General features: G+C 39.4%; 2 protein-coding genes across 2 annotated transcripts in view; one reads left to right on the top strand and one right to left on the bottom strand.

Moving 5' to 3' along the window:
* cdh5 (cadherin 5) overlaps nt 1–7,745 on the top strand; it is a 47,156-nt gene extending 39,411 nt beyond the window's left edge. Inside the window, exon 15 of the mRNA XM_088086216.1 lies at nt 289–7,745. Coding sequence (XP_087942342.1) covers nt 289–655 — 367 coding nt within the window. The 3' untranslated portion in view covers nt 656–7,745. The remainder of the gene's footprint in view (nt 1–288) is intronic.
* Nucleotides 1–15,873, bottom strand: part of LOC121954671 (uncharacterized) — a 212,105-nt gene that overhangs the window by 148,022 nt on the left and 48,210 nt on the right. The window lies entirely within an intron of this gene.

The raw sequence follows: 15,873 nt of genomic DNA, 5'->3' as shown, positions 1-15,873 counted from the left end.
GTTCTAAAAATGTCCTTAAATCCCAGGATTGCCCAAAAATCAAAAAGCGTCATAAAATCCTACAAACATCCTAAAATTTGAGAAATGTCCTAAAATCCTTGAAACGTGTATGGGGCTGAGTTGAGTTTCTGTGCTCTTGTGGTACTTTTTCACTTTTTAAAATTTTTCATATTTTATCGTATTTCCGACTAATATGAGTCTGTGCTCGACAACAGACAGACTCCAACTCCCATAATCCCGCTCACCAGTTATTAGTGAGGTAACACACGGTATTCTTCTGTCTTTTAGCTACGATGTCTCCATCCTCACGTCCGCGTGCCACGACGGCTCCCTGCTCCGCCACCCGGACCGCCACCCCCACCCCTCCCTCTACGCCATGGTGCAGAAGCCCACCGCGTGCAAGGGCGACATGGCGGTGATGATCGAGGTGAAGAAAGACGAGGCGGACCACGACAGAGACGGCTTCCCGTACGACACCCTCCACATCTACGGTTACGAGGGACCCGAGTCTTTAGCCGGCAGCCTCAGCTCTCTGCAAAGTTCCTCCACCGCCTCGAACTTGGATTACGACTTCCTGAACGACTGGGGGCCGCGGTTCAGGACCCTCGCCGAGCTGTACGGCGTGGACGCACCTGACTACTACCATCAATACTGATGGAGACCGTCTGCTCAAAAAAAGCATTTGTGATGCCAAAATACACAACATCAAAGCAGCCATAAACACACACACACACACACACACACACACACACACACACACACAGAGCCAAAAGCATGCAGGAAATAAACACACACAAAACAATGCTTTGATGCCATTTTGTTTCTGAGAGCTTCATCAAACTCCAGGAAGCTTCATCAAGTTGAAACGAGGAGTTTTCGGAGCCTCCTCCTCTTCCTCCTCCAGCGACGAGACGCTGGAGAGATTTTTTAAGCACCACCAGGACGTGACGCCATCGGAGAAAGCGACGACTAACTGCTTCACAGATTCGCCAGAGGATTGATTGTCAGTGAGCTCCACGCCGCGAGGATGATTTTTATTCTGTTACGGTGTCGTGAAGTTTTACCGTTTTTTATTCCACCTGAGAAGATCACATGACGCTCCAATCAGAGTTGGGTCATTTTTGGGGTTAATCAGGTCACTGCTGGCCAGCGATGTTACTCAGTTATTCAAATTCCTTATGTCCTTTTGCATCATTTTATGTCTTACTTTTAGCTGCACCATTTTGCATCCCCCCTTTTTCCCCACCAGTGACCGTACTGCAGATCAAGATTTATATATGCACCTGTACTTATCTGCACATGCACATACTAATTATGCATATTTCTTAATAAACGAATGAATTCAATTTAGACAATTAAACACAGACACAAACAACACAGCGGCCCTACACGTCAGAATATGACACCCTAAGCACCCTCCTGCGTCACTTTTGGATGCCCCAAGGAAAGTCTGTCAATATACACTTGTTACATGCATTGTGTCTTTTCAAAATATTTTACAGGAAATGTATAGTTTGTGCTAATTAAACATCCGGTGTCGTTACAAAATAAACTTAAAGTGTAGGTACATCTTTACTCCCTTTGGTTTCGGCAACAAAAGCACGTGGTTATGTTTTGAAAAGTATAAATGTGTCGCTCAGATGAGTCAGATTTGGATTTGTGATACAAATATTTGATGATTTGTTGTTTTTTTTCCATATAAAATTTGAGCGCTAACGACGGATCGGCAGTGTGCAACGACACTAGATATCAAACAAAAGCCAGAGACTTTGACGTAGGAAGTTGCCGTGAGCTGTAATTTTACAACCACCACCATCTCGTAGCTTTACGGCGCAAAGCCGCCACTCCTCCCTGCTGCTGCATCGTGTCCGCAGCTGCTCGTGCCAAAGAGAAGCGAGAAAGTCAAGAGCACTCACCCCGTAGGTAATCTGGGGACCAAAAGTCCTGCATGCAGCACAAAAACGATATTTAAAAAGTATGCTTTGTTTTATTAACTCAAATTTTTATATTAAATATCAACTCTATCATCTGCGTATTTGACCAATATTGGAATTTTAATATCAATCAGTTTTATTTCTGTCCTGTCGGGGATGCAAAATGGTGCACATCAAAACAAGCACCTTGTAGATTTTTAAGATTTTTGCCATTTTTACCATCTTTCTCTTCTCTCTCATGTATCCTCTTCCAAGTTTGATGCTTTTAAAAACATATTAGAGAAAATGGCCATAAACACTGCGAGAGCGAGGGGATTTTTGTAAATACGAGCGCTCTGGGGGGAGATCGTTGTCGGAGGTGAAAACTTTGAGCAGTCACGGGAGTTTGAACTCAAAGAGGTTTGAAGCGTTTGATCACAGCGAGACGCCGCCTGTGTTTGCTCTGTGCCGTTTTTAAGGAATTCTGGAAAACTCATGCTGTTCAGCCTTTGATATCCCAGCTATTTTTTTGGTCATATGTTTCCTTTAATGCAATATTGCAGCAACTCTTGACATGACATCAGTTTGACAAGTTGATATCTCAAACTCTTGCAGTTTTTTTCAAGATGAAAAAATCAGATTTTTCCGTGTTTTGCTTTTCTGAAACAGTCCAGTAAGTCTGAGGAGTCACTTTGTCCATTTTGCCAGCTCTGTTGTGCTGAGCAGAAAAGACGGCGGACTGGGAGGAAATGGCTGTGCTGAATTACGACGTGTTCCCGGCTCTTATTTGACAGAAGCTATCATCGCAGTTATTGTTGAGATGAAAGCCCAATTCTCTGCGGCCTACTCCAACAAAAGTCATTCAGACAACTCAGGAAGCGGCGGGTGGCAGAAGCGGCCAGTCGGGCCGCTGCGATGGCTCCGAGGTGGCCTCAATAACTTTAACCCCTCGTCCCCTGCAGCTACCGGCAGGTCAAACTCTCTCATCTCACATTTTGGCAAGTTTTAGATCATTTTTTTCGTTTTTTTACAGAAACAAAATATTCTGTTCATCATGACTGACCTACAGTTTGTACCATCTAACAACGAGGCAAACTTATAAAGACTTGTTGACTTTAATTTACTCCTTTTATTCATTATGCAACAATTTCTCCAACTAGACTGTTGATTTAGTTCTTAACCCTTTAGAGCCTGGATCAGTTTTGTTGTGCTGCGTTCAGACACCTCTCGCAAGCATTTACAGCTCTGAAACCTGAGAGGACTGGTTTGATGATGCGGCGGTTTTCTAACCCGAAGTTATTTTAAATTAACGGCTGTGATTGTGATCGGCTCGATATCACAGACTGTGTTAATAATATAGATTTTTTTTGTATTCAGCTGAAAGCAGATTTTTTTCTGGTGTTTGTTTTCTGGGACAAGGACAGGAGACACAGCAAATGTAAATGTAAACTGTGCATGTGGACGTGCTGATGCTCTGTTTGACGCCTGGATATCTAAAAAGACTGCCGAGCGAAGGACTTTTTATCAGCGACTCAGCAGCAGTTACTAAATACCTCCAGACATTTTGGCTCATTGTCTAAACGAAGGTGCTGGAGATAAATCAGGGCGGTTTAAAAGACATTTAAAAAAAAAAAAAGGTCGTCCATTGTCGGTGGGGACAGCTGATAAAGAATCAGGGCGTTAAAATAGTTTACGCTGCAGGATTTAAATACTTCTGCAGATTTTTTGTGAATGTAATGTCAATCCAGTTTAGAGAAGACAGTTTATTTGTCCTCCTGTTTATTCTGTTTTGTTTGGACGTGAACTCGTGTCTTTAAAACTCCCTGGAACGCCGTTTGATAAACGGTGGATACAATAGCTGGAAGACCTCGCAACGCTTTCCTGTTCATGCGTAAACGCAGAGCGGCCGGTTAACTCTCAGCCTCTCTCTTTTTCTCTCCGTCCTCTAATCAGCTAAACCAAACACTCAAGTTAACTTCCTGTCCATCTGGGGGGGTTGCTCCCGCCCCTTCCTGTCTGTGTTATCTCTCCCGCGGGCCAACACATTGTGCTCGCTTCCCGTTACCCCGGCCTGGGAAACAACCTTGGATAGGGAAAAAAAAAGAAAAAAAAAAAAGGGGGAGCGAGGCAAGGAGAGACGCGGGACGACGAGAAAGACAAAAGATGAGGAGAACAATGCGGAGCGGTGATGAGTTTTCCAGCTGAGCAGAAACACTTGAGAGCAAAAAGACGTGTGATGAAACGGCGAGACACTTCGCACATGCAAGTGGTGTTAACATCCTGTTATCCTGAGCATCTCTGTGTGAAGCAACATTTAGAAATCAATACAGATTACCCAGCCGAAACGTCACACTCACAACAGGAAACGCCGCACTGTGCAGCCGCCAAGTGGCACGAAAAAGAAAATCTTCTGTCTACATATTAGAAGTTTGCACCAGTGACTGAGCCTTTGAAACCAGAACACACTGGCTTGATTTCTTCTTCAACTTTACAAGAAATTTGCATGAAAATAAGAAAAAGTTACAATAAGATAAGAGTCTGAAAGCTGAAATTTAAAAAAAAACAAATAATTGAAAAAAAGGAGGTTACCTGAAAAATGGGGATAAAAGAAAGAATTTAAATATATTAATATAAAAATTTAAAATGATATATTTTTTAAAATAATTTTCTTTCTATTTAATTACAAAACAAAACAAAAGAAAAAAACACTTTTAACTAATGTGATCTTTAAAAAAACACACAAACAAGGAAATGACCTGAAAAAGGGGATAACATATATGATTTTAAATATGTTTATGATAATTAAAAAATATACAATTTGTACAATAATTTTCTTTTTTCTTCAATAAAAACAAAACAAAAGTAAAAACAATTTTACCATAACTGGATGTTAAAAAAATAAACAAGGAAATGACATGAAAAATTGGGGAAAATAGAAAAAGTTAAATAAATGATAATAATTATTATTTAACATTAAATATATATAGTTGTTTTGGGTTTTTTTTATATTTTCTTGATATTTTCCAAAATATTTTAAAATAATTTTCTCTCCCCTTTAATTACAAAAAGTACATTTTTTTAAACTGATTTTTATGTAATTTTCTCGTCATTTTTTCGCACTCTCTTGCATCTCTGGCCATGTTGCTCATTTCCTGTTTCACAAGATTTTAAAATAAATCAAACCAACTTGCTCAGGAGGTTTCAAAGTTTTGAAAATGCTTTTCAAACATGTCTGAATGCTGCACAAAAATGTCGATCCAGGTTTCAAAGGATTAAAACTCGTAAAAACTCATCTTATGGCAGCTCGTATTGCTGCTGAAGAAATTTCCAATAATTTTTCTGACTGCCATCTTTGTTTGGGTCAGAGAGACTAACTGGAGGAAATATCATTTTGTCATTTTAGACCTGTGGCTCTCTAAGAAAACAGTATCAAAGTTGATTTTTGCAGTTTTTTGTGTGTTATCAACATTAACGTAATAAAAGCTTTTATTTTTAAAAACTGAGTGTGTGAACAAAAATCAGCAGGCTGTTGCGGGCGGCGGCGCTCCATCATCTGCTCTAACAGCAGTAAGTGTTTGGTGTATTTAAGGTGAGAAAATGTGACACATTTGGAGATGCAGACGGGTAAATTTGACAATTTTTGTCAGCAGTGTTCGGTTACAAAACTGTATGTTAAAAAAAAAAAAAAGAAAAGAAAAAACTATGAGCATAAATTTTTACATCTATTGTTAAAAACTGTCCTGAATACCAGTTCTGGGGCAATGAAGCTTCGTTAAGAAATACTGCAATTAATCGAAGCGTGGTGAAAGACGAGAGGAACATTTTGGCAAGTTTTCAGTCGTTGCATCTAAAATAACGTGAAAATTAACCCCTGTGTTACCATGCAGGTCACAGTAACGTGAGCCATAAGAGCTGGAAAGACGCAAACATTAAACATACAACAAACTTACGAAGAGGAATTTAAAAAAAAGAATTTTAATAAATTAGGACAAAGTACTGCAACACTCAGGAACTAAAGCATGAAGTAGAAAAAATCACAACAAAAATATGACAGATACTATATGACAACATGACAAATATGTACAAGAGAATAAAAGAAAATCCTTTGCAAGGTGGAAAAGCTGAGAATTACTTTTTGGAGGTGATTTGCGAAGCTCATCTCATCTTTGTAAATTGTGAAATTATTACAGAAACTTGACTTTTTTGGCATTTTGCTGATGTATCTGTAAACTATGTGAGTCACGAAAATAGAGATTAAATTTCCGTGTCTGAGAAATACCAACACATTCTCATCCCGACTCGTCAAATACTTTCTCATTGTTAGCTGTGCGTGTTTGCGGACGGCACGCCAGTTTTATGCCTGTTAAATGCATTTTGTCCTGTCAAAATATAATTGCATTTTCACAGGAAATGCACAGCTTCTGCTAGTTAGATGCATAGTTTTTTCAAAATAAACTCGGTAAAACACCTCGTATTTATGTCCTTGTGCAACAAAAGCTCGTGCTTATTAACGGCCGGCTCCTGAGTGAAAGTCCGGGGTTTGCTGGACCCGTCCGCCTCACCTGCTGCCCAAATTAAAAGGACTCTCAAGCTCTTTGTATTACATCAGTTCAGAGTTCAGATTGAGAACGCGCTCGATTTTTGGGGTAAAGAAAAACAGCAGATTCCAGTCCTGATTTTGACATCGATTATCACATATATTTGAAGCGTTTGATTCATCCCTTTGAGAAACTTCAGAAACACGAAACATGAGGTCAGACAGGGATTAATGTTGCATGTGATTCCTTTTTTTTTAACAAACATCATATTTGTTTTTATTTCGTGTGCTGGTGAAATAGAGACTTGGCCATTTGTTTTGGAATGAACTGAATTTTGTTCTTTACGTTTGATCCAAAAAATAATTTCCTAATTTCTCGTCATTTCTGGTCGCAGCTCGCTTCACTTCAGTGACTCATCAGATACTGTGAAACATCACTGAGTTCATTAGGATTAATGTATTCTCTTTGGCATCGTCGGGCATCTGCAAAATCCACCATCAGTGATGCCACTTTGTTGAGTTGAGATATTTAATTTCCCAAAAAAGAAATAGTGCCATTTTATTATTTTATTATTGTTATTATTATTTTGTTGTTGTTGTTGTTGTCAATAGTTGTGTCTCCTTTAGTTAAATGTTGGATCACTTTGGATCCAGACAGTGAAAATAAATCTCTCAGGTTGGGATCCAGGCACAAAGTCCACAAAGCCCCAAATGTATCAATACACCGACTTTAAAAAAAGACCTTTAAATGATTTAGCTTTAATTTCACCTGTGTTCCTGAGGCGTGTTTGCTGAGTGAAATGTATATATATATTTTTTAAAAAATGTGCCTACTAGTGATTTTCCCTGGCCTCACATCGTTTATTTTAAGCCTCCGTTTCTGTATTTAGAAAAAAAAACTTGACACAATCGCTTTTTATCGCTGTAAAAAGTAACAATATACCTTTTTTTCTACAAAAGAAAGAGTGGAGCTGAGTGAAGATGTGAATTTCTGTGTGTCTACTTGTGTGTGTTTGTGTGCTTGTCATTGTACTCATGTACATACACACAAAAGGGTGTCAAACCAATTTAAAAAATAAAGAATAAACCACGTAGAAATACATTTCTTTGGTGTAAATACAATAAGGGTCTTGAAGGGAGCAACATGTGCCTTTATTCTTTAAAAAATATACTGTAATTCATTTTTTTTGATGGCGAACACAATGTTTTCTATATTGTTTTTATGGTGTATAGCAACTACTTTTTATTACCTGACATTTTTGTAAGTGTAGAATGAAAATAAACTCTCAAATATGTTTCTGTTGCCTTGTGTTTGGTGTTTTGAAGCTCTGCAACACTTTTCTGCATTTAGCAAAGAAAACCGAGCATCAGTTTGATGATTTTATGAATCAATAACGGCCAAAAAGTGAACTGGTATACTGGTAAATGCATGAACACGTGTGAGGTTTTAATACCATAAACTCAGAAGTAAAGGCGGAAGTCGGGTGACACGAGTTCAGTTCGCAGCCGGTCGTGTGGATCGTTTGTGAGGAAAAGAGACAAATGAGCTGCGCTGATGTTTAGATATCAGACTCGCTGGAAACTGATCTTTCTGACACACAGATGAGAATATATGCAGCCTGAAGGTGTGTGACACCTGATCCCACCTTAAAGTCAGATTTGCCCCACAGATCGAAATCACAAAGTGTGAGTGTCTGTGTGTGTGTGTGTGTGTGTGTCTGTGTGTGTGTGTGTGTGTGTGTGTCTGTGTGTGTGTGTATGTCTCTGTGTGTGTGTATGTGTGTCTGTGTGTGTGTGTGTCTGTGTGTGTGTGTGTGTGTCTGTGTGTGTGTGTGTGTGTCTCTGTGTGTGTGTGTGTGTGTGTGTGTCTCTGTGTGTGTGTGTGTCTCTGTGTGTGTATGTGTGTCTGTGTGTGTGTGTGTGTGTGTGTGTGTGTGTGTGTGTGTGTGTGTGTGTGTGTGTGTGTGTCTCTGTGTGTGTGTGTGTGTCTGTGTGTGTGTGTGTGTGTGTGTGTGTGTGTGTGTGTGTGTGTGTCTCTGTGTGTGTGTGTGTCTCTGTGTGTGTGTGTGTGTCTCTGTGTGTGTGTGTGTGTCTGTGTGTGTGTGTGTGTGTGTGTGTCTGTGTGTGTGTGTGTGTCTCTGTGTGTGTGTGTGTGTGTGTGTGTGTGTGTGTGTGTGTGTGTGTGTGTGTCTCTGTGTGTGTGTGTGTGTCTCTGTGTGTGTGTGTGTGTGTGTGTGTCTCTGTGTGTGTGTGTGTCTCTGTGTGTGTGTGTGTGTCTGTGTGTGTGTGTGTGTGTGTGTGTGTGTGTGTCTCTGTGTGTGTGTGTGTGTCTGTGTGTGTGTGTGTGTGTCTCTGTGTGTGTGTGTGTGTGTGTGTGTGTGTGTGTGTGTGTGTCTCTGTGTGTGTGTGTGTGTCTCTGTGTGTGTGTGTGTGTCTCTGTGTGTGTGTGTGTGTGTGTGTGTCTGTGTCTGTGTGTGTGTGTCTCTGTGTGTGTGTGTGTGTGTGTCTCTGTGTGTGTGTGTGTGTGTGTGTGTGTGTGTGTGTGTGTGTGTGTGTGTCTCTGTGTGTGTGTGTGTGTGTCAGCAGGGTGAACTGACACTGTCTCTTTGGTATTTCTCTCTTTCTCTCTCTGATCCTTTAAACTGAGTCTGGGTGTCTCATGTGGATCTGATCTCACATATGTGCAGGTCTGACCCGTCGGTCCTGTCCCCCCTACAATAATAAAACATCTGAACCTGCGGCGAATTTACACTCGACCCCAAACACAGACGAAGCGAGGATGTCGTCCGCCTCACCAGTCAGAGATCAAGGCGGAGGAGATCAGAGCTTTTCCTCACGATGTGCAACTTTCGACATGTTGGATCACTTTACACAAAAAAACACCGAGCTGATCTTCACCACGTGGAATCTGAAATCTATAAAAAACACTTTGGAAAACTGTCCGGGAATATTTACATTACTGCGTTTCTCAGATCAACACTCAAACTTAAAAATCTGCTACGGATCAACGACCTGCTGTTGACTTATTACCTGCAAATTTCACCTTTTCCTTTCGTCACGCATCGGACGACTGATCCTTCAAACCAAAACTACAGAAAGTATTTTTACCACAAGAGTGAAACATGTTATTTAAACATTAAGATCACTTCTTTTAAAGTGGAAATAGACACGTTTATTAGTTTTAACGTTTAACTGCTTAACTGATCCCTGAGGAGGAAACTGCGGTTCGTTACAGTCGCTAACAGAAGAAACATGCACCAAAACCAGTTTAAAAAATATAAATGTAAAATAATATAGAGAAGAAATGAGCATCCACACCAGTATAAAAAATATTAATAATAAAATAAGGATAATATGCTGAGTGGGTCAAATATAAAACTATAAAGTGGTTACTTTAATTTCTGATGGTCTTATTTGCTTATATGGGTGTTAATGTTGAAGGTATTTTATTGTCTATTTTAGTGTTTGTTTGTTTTTTTACTTTTGGAAAGTATCTTTGAATACCTTGAAAATTGCTCTTTAATTAGAATTTATTATTATTATTATTATTATTATTATTATTATTATTATTATTATTATTATTATTATTATCATTATTGCATTGTCACTGTCACTATTAATTTATTATTAGTATTATTATTATTATTGTCATTGTAACTATTATTATTATTATTATCATATTTGATTATTATAAATAAAATCGGGACATGTCCACTACATAGTTGGTACAGCTGTAACAGATCCACGGTGTGCAGAAACTGCCGGCTTTGACTCTTGTGCCTGCACGTCTCCCTGAGCAGGACGACCACAACACACCTCTTCATGATTCCTCGCCGTCCACCATCCAAGCCTTCTCCGTTTTCTCATATTTCCTTTATGATAACACTCTCTAATACTGCTTTCTAAAAGCTTTCACTGAGTCCTGAGAGCTGCACAGACACCTGATTCACTCGGTCATCAGTTATTCAGGCGGAGGAGGAGGATGGCTGGGAGACGTGACGGATGTGTGCAGGAAGGAACGAGCCTGAAAGCAAAGAGAGATGGAGATGGAGGGAGGCACTCTTCCATCTCATCTCCTCTCCTCGCTCAACCTCCGGATCAACTTTTGGTGTACTTGTGGCGAGGCCGGGGCGGGGCCGGCCGGACGACACGTCGCGGTCAAAGTACAAAAGCAGGAGTCACAGCGAGGCGTGCTTCCTCCTCGATGTGATTACACGGAGACTGAAGCGATGATCCTCTGAAGGCTGATCAAAGAACGCGTGAATGCTGAAGGAGCCGATTCAGGAGCTGTTTACACCACGGAGGCATGTAATCCAGTTACAGGACGCTCCGCACACGCCACCGTCTCTGTGTCCGTCTGTGTCCGTCTGTGTCCGTCTGTGTCTGTCTGTGTCCGTCTGTGTCTGTCTGTGTCTGTCTGTGCAGACCAACGTCTGAGACGCACACCTCCCTGCCTACTTATCCACCTACCTACCTACCTACCTCCTTATCTACTTCCCTCCCTCCTTATCTACTTCCCTCCCTTCCTCCCTCCCTACCTACCTACCTACCTCCCTCCTTATCTACTTCCCTCCCTCCTTATCTACTTCACTCCCTCCCTCTATCAGATTTTTTTCCAAAATCATGACAGGAAGGCAATTTAGGCAGCTGACCAAGAAATGGACAAAAACATTGTGAGAAATTTGTTAAATTTGTTGAGAAATTTCACGTGTTTAAACGCCTGTGGAAGGCGTCTGAACGCAGCACGATAAAAGCCGGCGCCGATCGAGCCGTTTAAAGGGTTAAAGACTGACCAGCCTGTGTGTCCAGCTCAGCAGCAGGAATGTCTTCCATTGTCGGAGACAAACTGATGTTGTTTCCGAAAACCTGCCAACTTGTCTCCTCGCCCTCATCTGTTGATAAAATCTCATAAATAAAAACTTGCTCTCTATTGTTTTTTTTTTGTTTGTCTGTGAAAATAAAAATATCGACCAGCTAAACACGCGCAGGTTCGGGCCTCACGCTGCCTCCACGTCCCTTTTGTCTCTCGTCCTCTGCTGGTCTGTGCAGCAGATGTGTTTTTGTCTCCGTCAGAGGACGGCATCGCGGCACACTTTTCTCTTTCTGCCACATTTCTCTGGCACAATATTCGTTAAATATTCTGATCTAGCATTAAATATGTTTCCATGTGCACAAATGTTTTCTTTTTAATTATGTGAAATGTGATAAAAGCCATGTTGTGTTTGCACATGTTATAGGGCTGGTTGGCAAAATGTTAAAATACTAAAGTTTTTACCAAAAAAAAAAAAAAAATTAAAAAATATCCAGAAAAGAAAAAAAAATATCTGGCCATTTTTAAAACCAAACAAAATTAAGCAACTCATCTGAATGTCTCATTACATTTTCCAAAATAAAACTTAATAACAATAATCAACTGTGTAAAAATTGTTTGAAATCATTTAAAAAATTAAATGTAAAGTAAAATAAAGATTTGTGTAAAAAATTTTCAAATTTAATATATTTCTACAAATTATTTTATTCTTATTTTTCATCTTCCTTTTACTAGTGTTATCTTGTGGGTTTTATTGATTAAATTTTACGTATTCTCTTCTGATTTTATTTAATTTTTAACTGCAGGTTTTATTCTTTTTCTCTTTTATGTGTTTTGATGTGAAGCATTTGGTGCATTTAATTTCTTTTTTGTAAAGCACATTGGGCTGTATTTCTTGTATGGCAGGTGCTATACAAATAAAGCACATTATTATTATTATTATTATTATTATTATTAGAAGTGAAACTAATAAAAAGCCATAATAGTAACTTCCATGGTTACCAACATGTGCTAACCAACCCGCTCAAATTTAATCCAATTTTCTGACAGACTAATATTATTAAACCACAATCACTCATCATGGACTTTCAGATCCTTCTGTCATACGTTTGGTCAAAAAAACAACGTTTTACTTTTGATATCCAAAAAATTGAAAAGTTACCATCACCAAAAAAACTTTGACTTGCAGATGTTTTAACACAGTAGACGCCTGCAGGTCAACAAAGCAAACATTTTCATGTTATATTTTTTGTTTCCGTGACTTTCAAAGCACCAGAAAATAGATGCGTGCCAACCGACCCCGGCCTCCCCTATAGGTCACGGTAGAGCAGGATTACTCAGACGCAGCACGGGCCTAACGTGCCCCTCCCTCTGAAATGCCCACTGGAAACACGCCTGGTCCTCATTCCTGCTCTGAAAAGCGCTGCAGTCAACCATCACAAAAAGCAGAGCGGCATCAAACATCCCGCTGACACGCTGACAAACAAAGCCAAGTTCAAAACGGCCGCCACAGACGCATGAGCTGCTGCAGATGGAGACGCCGCCAACAATGTCCGACATCTCAGAGGGTCTGATGAGCCTGAGAGGAGTCATGCTCGGGTGACTCATCAGCTGCGAGATGTTTCGTGCTAAAACACAGAAAACTGATGTGTCAGCTGCTGTGATGTACAGTGAGACGTAAACACGGAGGAGGATTTTAACGGCTGCTGCTGCAGCTGCTCGACTGACGTCCTGTCCGAACGGCAAATCCCTCACAACGCCGTAAGGAGGGGGATATCCTCTTCCTCATCCTCCCCGTCTGCCCCTCATAGCTAGGAGAACATTTCATCCATACACTAAGGAGCGATGCTCAACTTACAGCCCGCGGGCCAAATCTGGCCCCTGATGGGGTCCCAAATGGCCCCCAAACCTTTTCTAATTCACAATAAAAATAAAGTGATGGACTCTGTGAATAGTTTTTGTCCTTTTAGTCTCCATAAGGTGTCAGAGTGAATAAAAGAGCATCAAAATAGAGCTTGTTGACCAAAAAAAGAGCCAGAGGAGGATCCTCCACACCCCCGACACAGGGCCTAGATAAGACACTAATGTCCTGAAATATGGGAAATGTCCTAAATTCCTGGAAATGTCCCAAGATAAGAAAAATGTATTAAAGTCCTCGAAATTTGCTAAAAGTTGTCGCAACGCCCTGAAAATATTCTAAAATCCCAGAAAATTCTGAAAATGTCCGAAAATCAAAGAAATGTACTAAAATCCTATAAATGTCTTAAAATGCAAGAAACTTCCAAAAATCCTACAAACATCCTAAAATCCTTTAGAAACCTCAGAAATCCTAGGAATGTCCTCAAATCCAAGAAATGTCCCAAAACCCTTGAATTGTTCTAAAATGTCAGAAAATTCTGAAAATGTCCAAATATCCAAGAAACTTCCTCGAATCCTAGAAACGTCCTAAAATCCTGGAAACATGCTGCTGCGACTGGCCGCTGACCTTTTGTCATTTTAACCAAAAGCAAAGAAGGTTGTCCCACAGTGAAGATTATTGGACAGCTGACCTGGAGCCACATTTCAATACAGTTAAAATACTGTGAAAAAATAATACTAATAATAATAATTCTGTATTTACGCAGACTACTCTGCTACACCTGAATACATATCACCATTTCTCAAATCTGCTTAGTGTTTTGGACCTTTGAATGAATTAAATATAATGTGGTTGAAAGATTTTAAGCACATTCTGCTAAAACGGCGTGAATCCAATTTTATAAAAATGACAGAAAAGTTTTAACAAGACAAAATAAATGATATCACTGCATCAGAGTTTTCTGGCCAAAAAAATGAGTATTTTTGCAGAGAAATGAGTATTTCTAAGAGTCTCTGGTCAGTTTAAAGTCTGTGACTTCAAATGTTAATTACAATCTCGGATGTGCATCTAAACTGAGATAACGGGTCATTTTCTGAGCAACAAGCAAAAAAAAAAGCAAGAAAAAAGCTCAACCTAAAAAAAGCCAAACTGCTGCTGAGTTAAAAACTGGCAGTACGCTGTCGCCACGCTGTGGCGGGAAGCATGAAACACAGCCGGGGTCATTTACATCCATGTAGAGCTGCACAACGCTCCAGTATTTAGATTTTTAAAGCAAATAAAATGGAAGTGAATAATATTTTTTTAATCTGCCATCCGACAGAAAATGTTCCCCATCGTGTCAAATGTGTCAGAAAAGGAAAGGACACTCCTGTTTTTATTATTTAAACTCAAGTATCACAAGTATAACATTCAAAGAACAGCTCCTACGTAGTGTTATTCAGAACAATAATAAAAAAGAAAAAGTGAATTTGATGCATTTTTTGTCATTTGATTCACAGACAGAGACTGAAGGATTTTTTTGCCTGATGAATTTGTTTTGAAAGTCTCTGTTCACCCAAACAGGTGTTTTCAACTCTGACTGATTAGAGCTCTGCTCAGGTGATAATAATAATGATAATAATAATGATAATAATAATGATAATAATAATAACAACAACAACAACAATACTACTACTACTACTACTACTACTACTACTACTACTACTACTAATAATAATAATAATAATAATAATAATAATAATAATAATAATAATTAGGGCTGGGCGATATGTAAAAACGTCTTATCAGGATAATTTATAATATCAGTCGATATCGATCTATAATATCACAATATACATCAAATCACTTTTTCTGTCAAGCTTAAAGGTTCCCTTTGACTCCTCAGTGAGATATGCAGATATCATAACCAGTGATGCACCATGATGATTATTTCAACAGATCCCGATAAACCGATAATTTCCAGCTTCTCGTGGCTGATAAGATACCGATAACCGATAACTGTTTGTTTATCATTACCTGAATGAATTTAATTTGTGCATTTTCATTTAAAAAACAACATTTCAGACAAAAAGCTGGAAAATCACATCTTTTTTTAAAGATAGTAATTTTCAAGAGCAACATCAATTTCATTTTTATATATTTTGCTTTTTTTTGGTCTTATCTTCTTATAATAACTTGAATTGTACAAAAATAATTCTGAAAATAATATTGTGTTTGAGTTCTAGTGGAACTACAGAGGAACGTTCCCCAAACTGTCAGGAAGCAGCAGCTACAGAACCGTCCCTAAGTAGTAGTATGAGGGCGAGTGGACATAAAGAGACACCAGCGGACAATAAGAGCGGAGCGGACATTCGATGGAGACATCGGTGGAGAGTGAGAGCGAAGTGGACACTGGCGGAGACGCCGGCGGAGAATGAGAGCAGAGTGGACACTGGTGGAGACGCCGGCGGAGAATGAGAGCAGAGTGGACATGGCTGGAATTCGTTCTATCGACATTCTATCGATTACATCTCATATTTCAAAAAATTCTATCATGACTGATATCATTATCGTTTTATCGCCCAGCCTTAATAATTATAACAATAATAATAATAATTATTATTATTATTACTATTATAATGCCTCTAAAACACACCAACTAAATAGAATTCAGACATAATTGGCATTTTTGAATATCTGCATTGAAACAAGATCTATTATAGTGAAGTGGCATTTCACCAACTTAACAGGACCTCCACCAGAGAAAATGACTATA

This window comes from Plectropomus leopardus, chromosome 13, assembly GCF_026936395.1.
Source record: "Plectropomus leopardus strain MGB_pleo_1.0 chromosome 13, ASM2693639v1, whole genome shotgun sequence".
NCBI classification, from domain to species: Eukaryota; Metazoa; Chordata; class Actinopteri; order Perciformes; family Serranidae; genus Plectropomus; species Plectropomus leopardus.
This window is presented reverse-complemented; position numbering and strand designations above follow the sequence as displayed.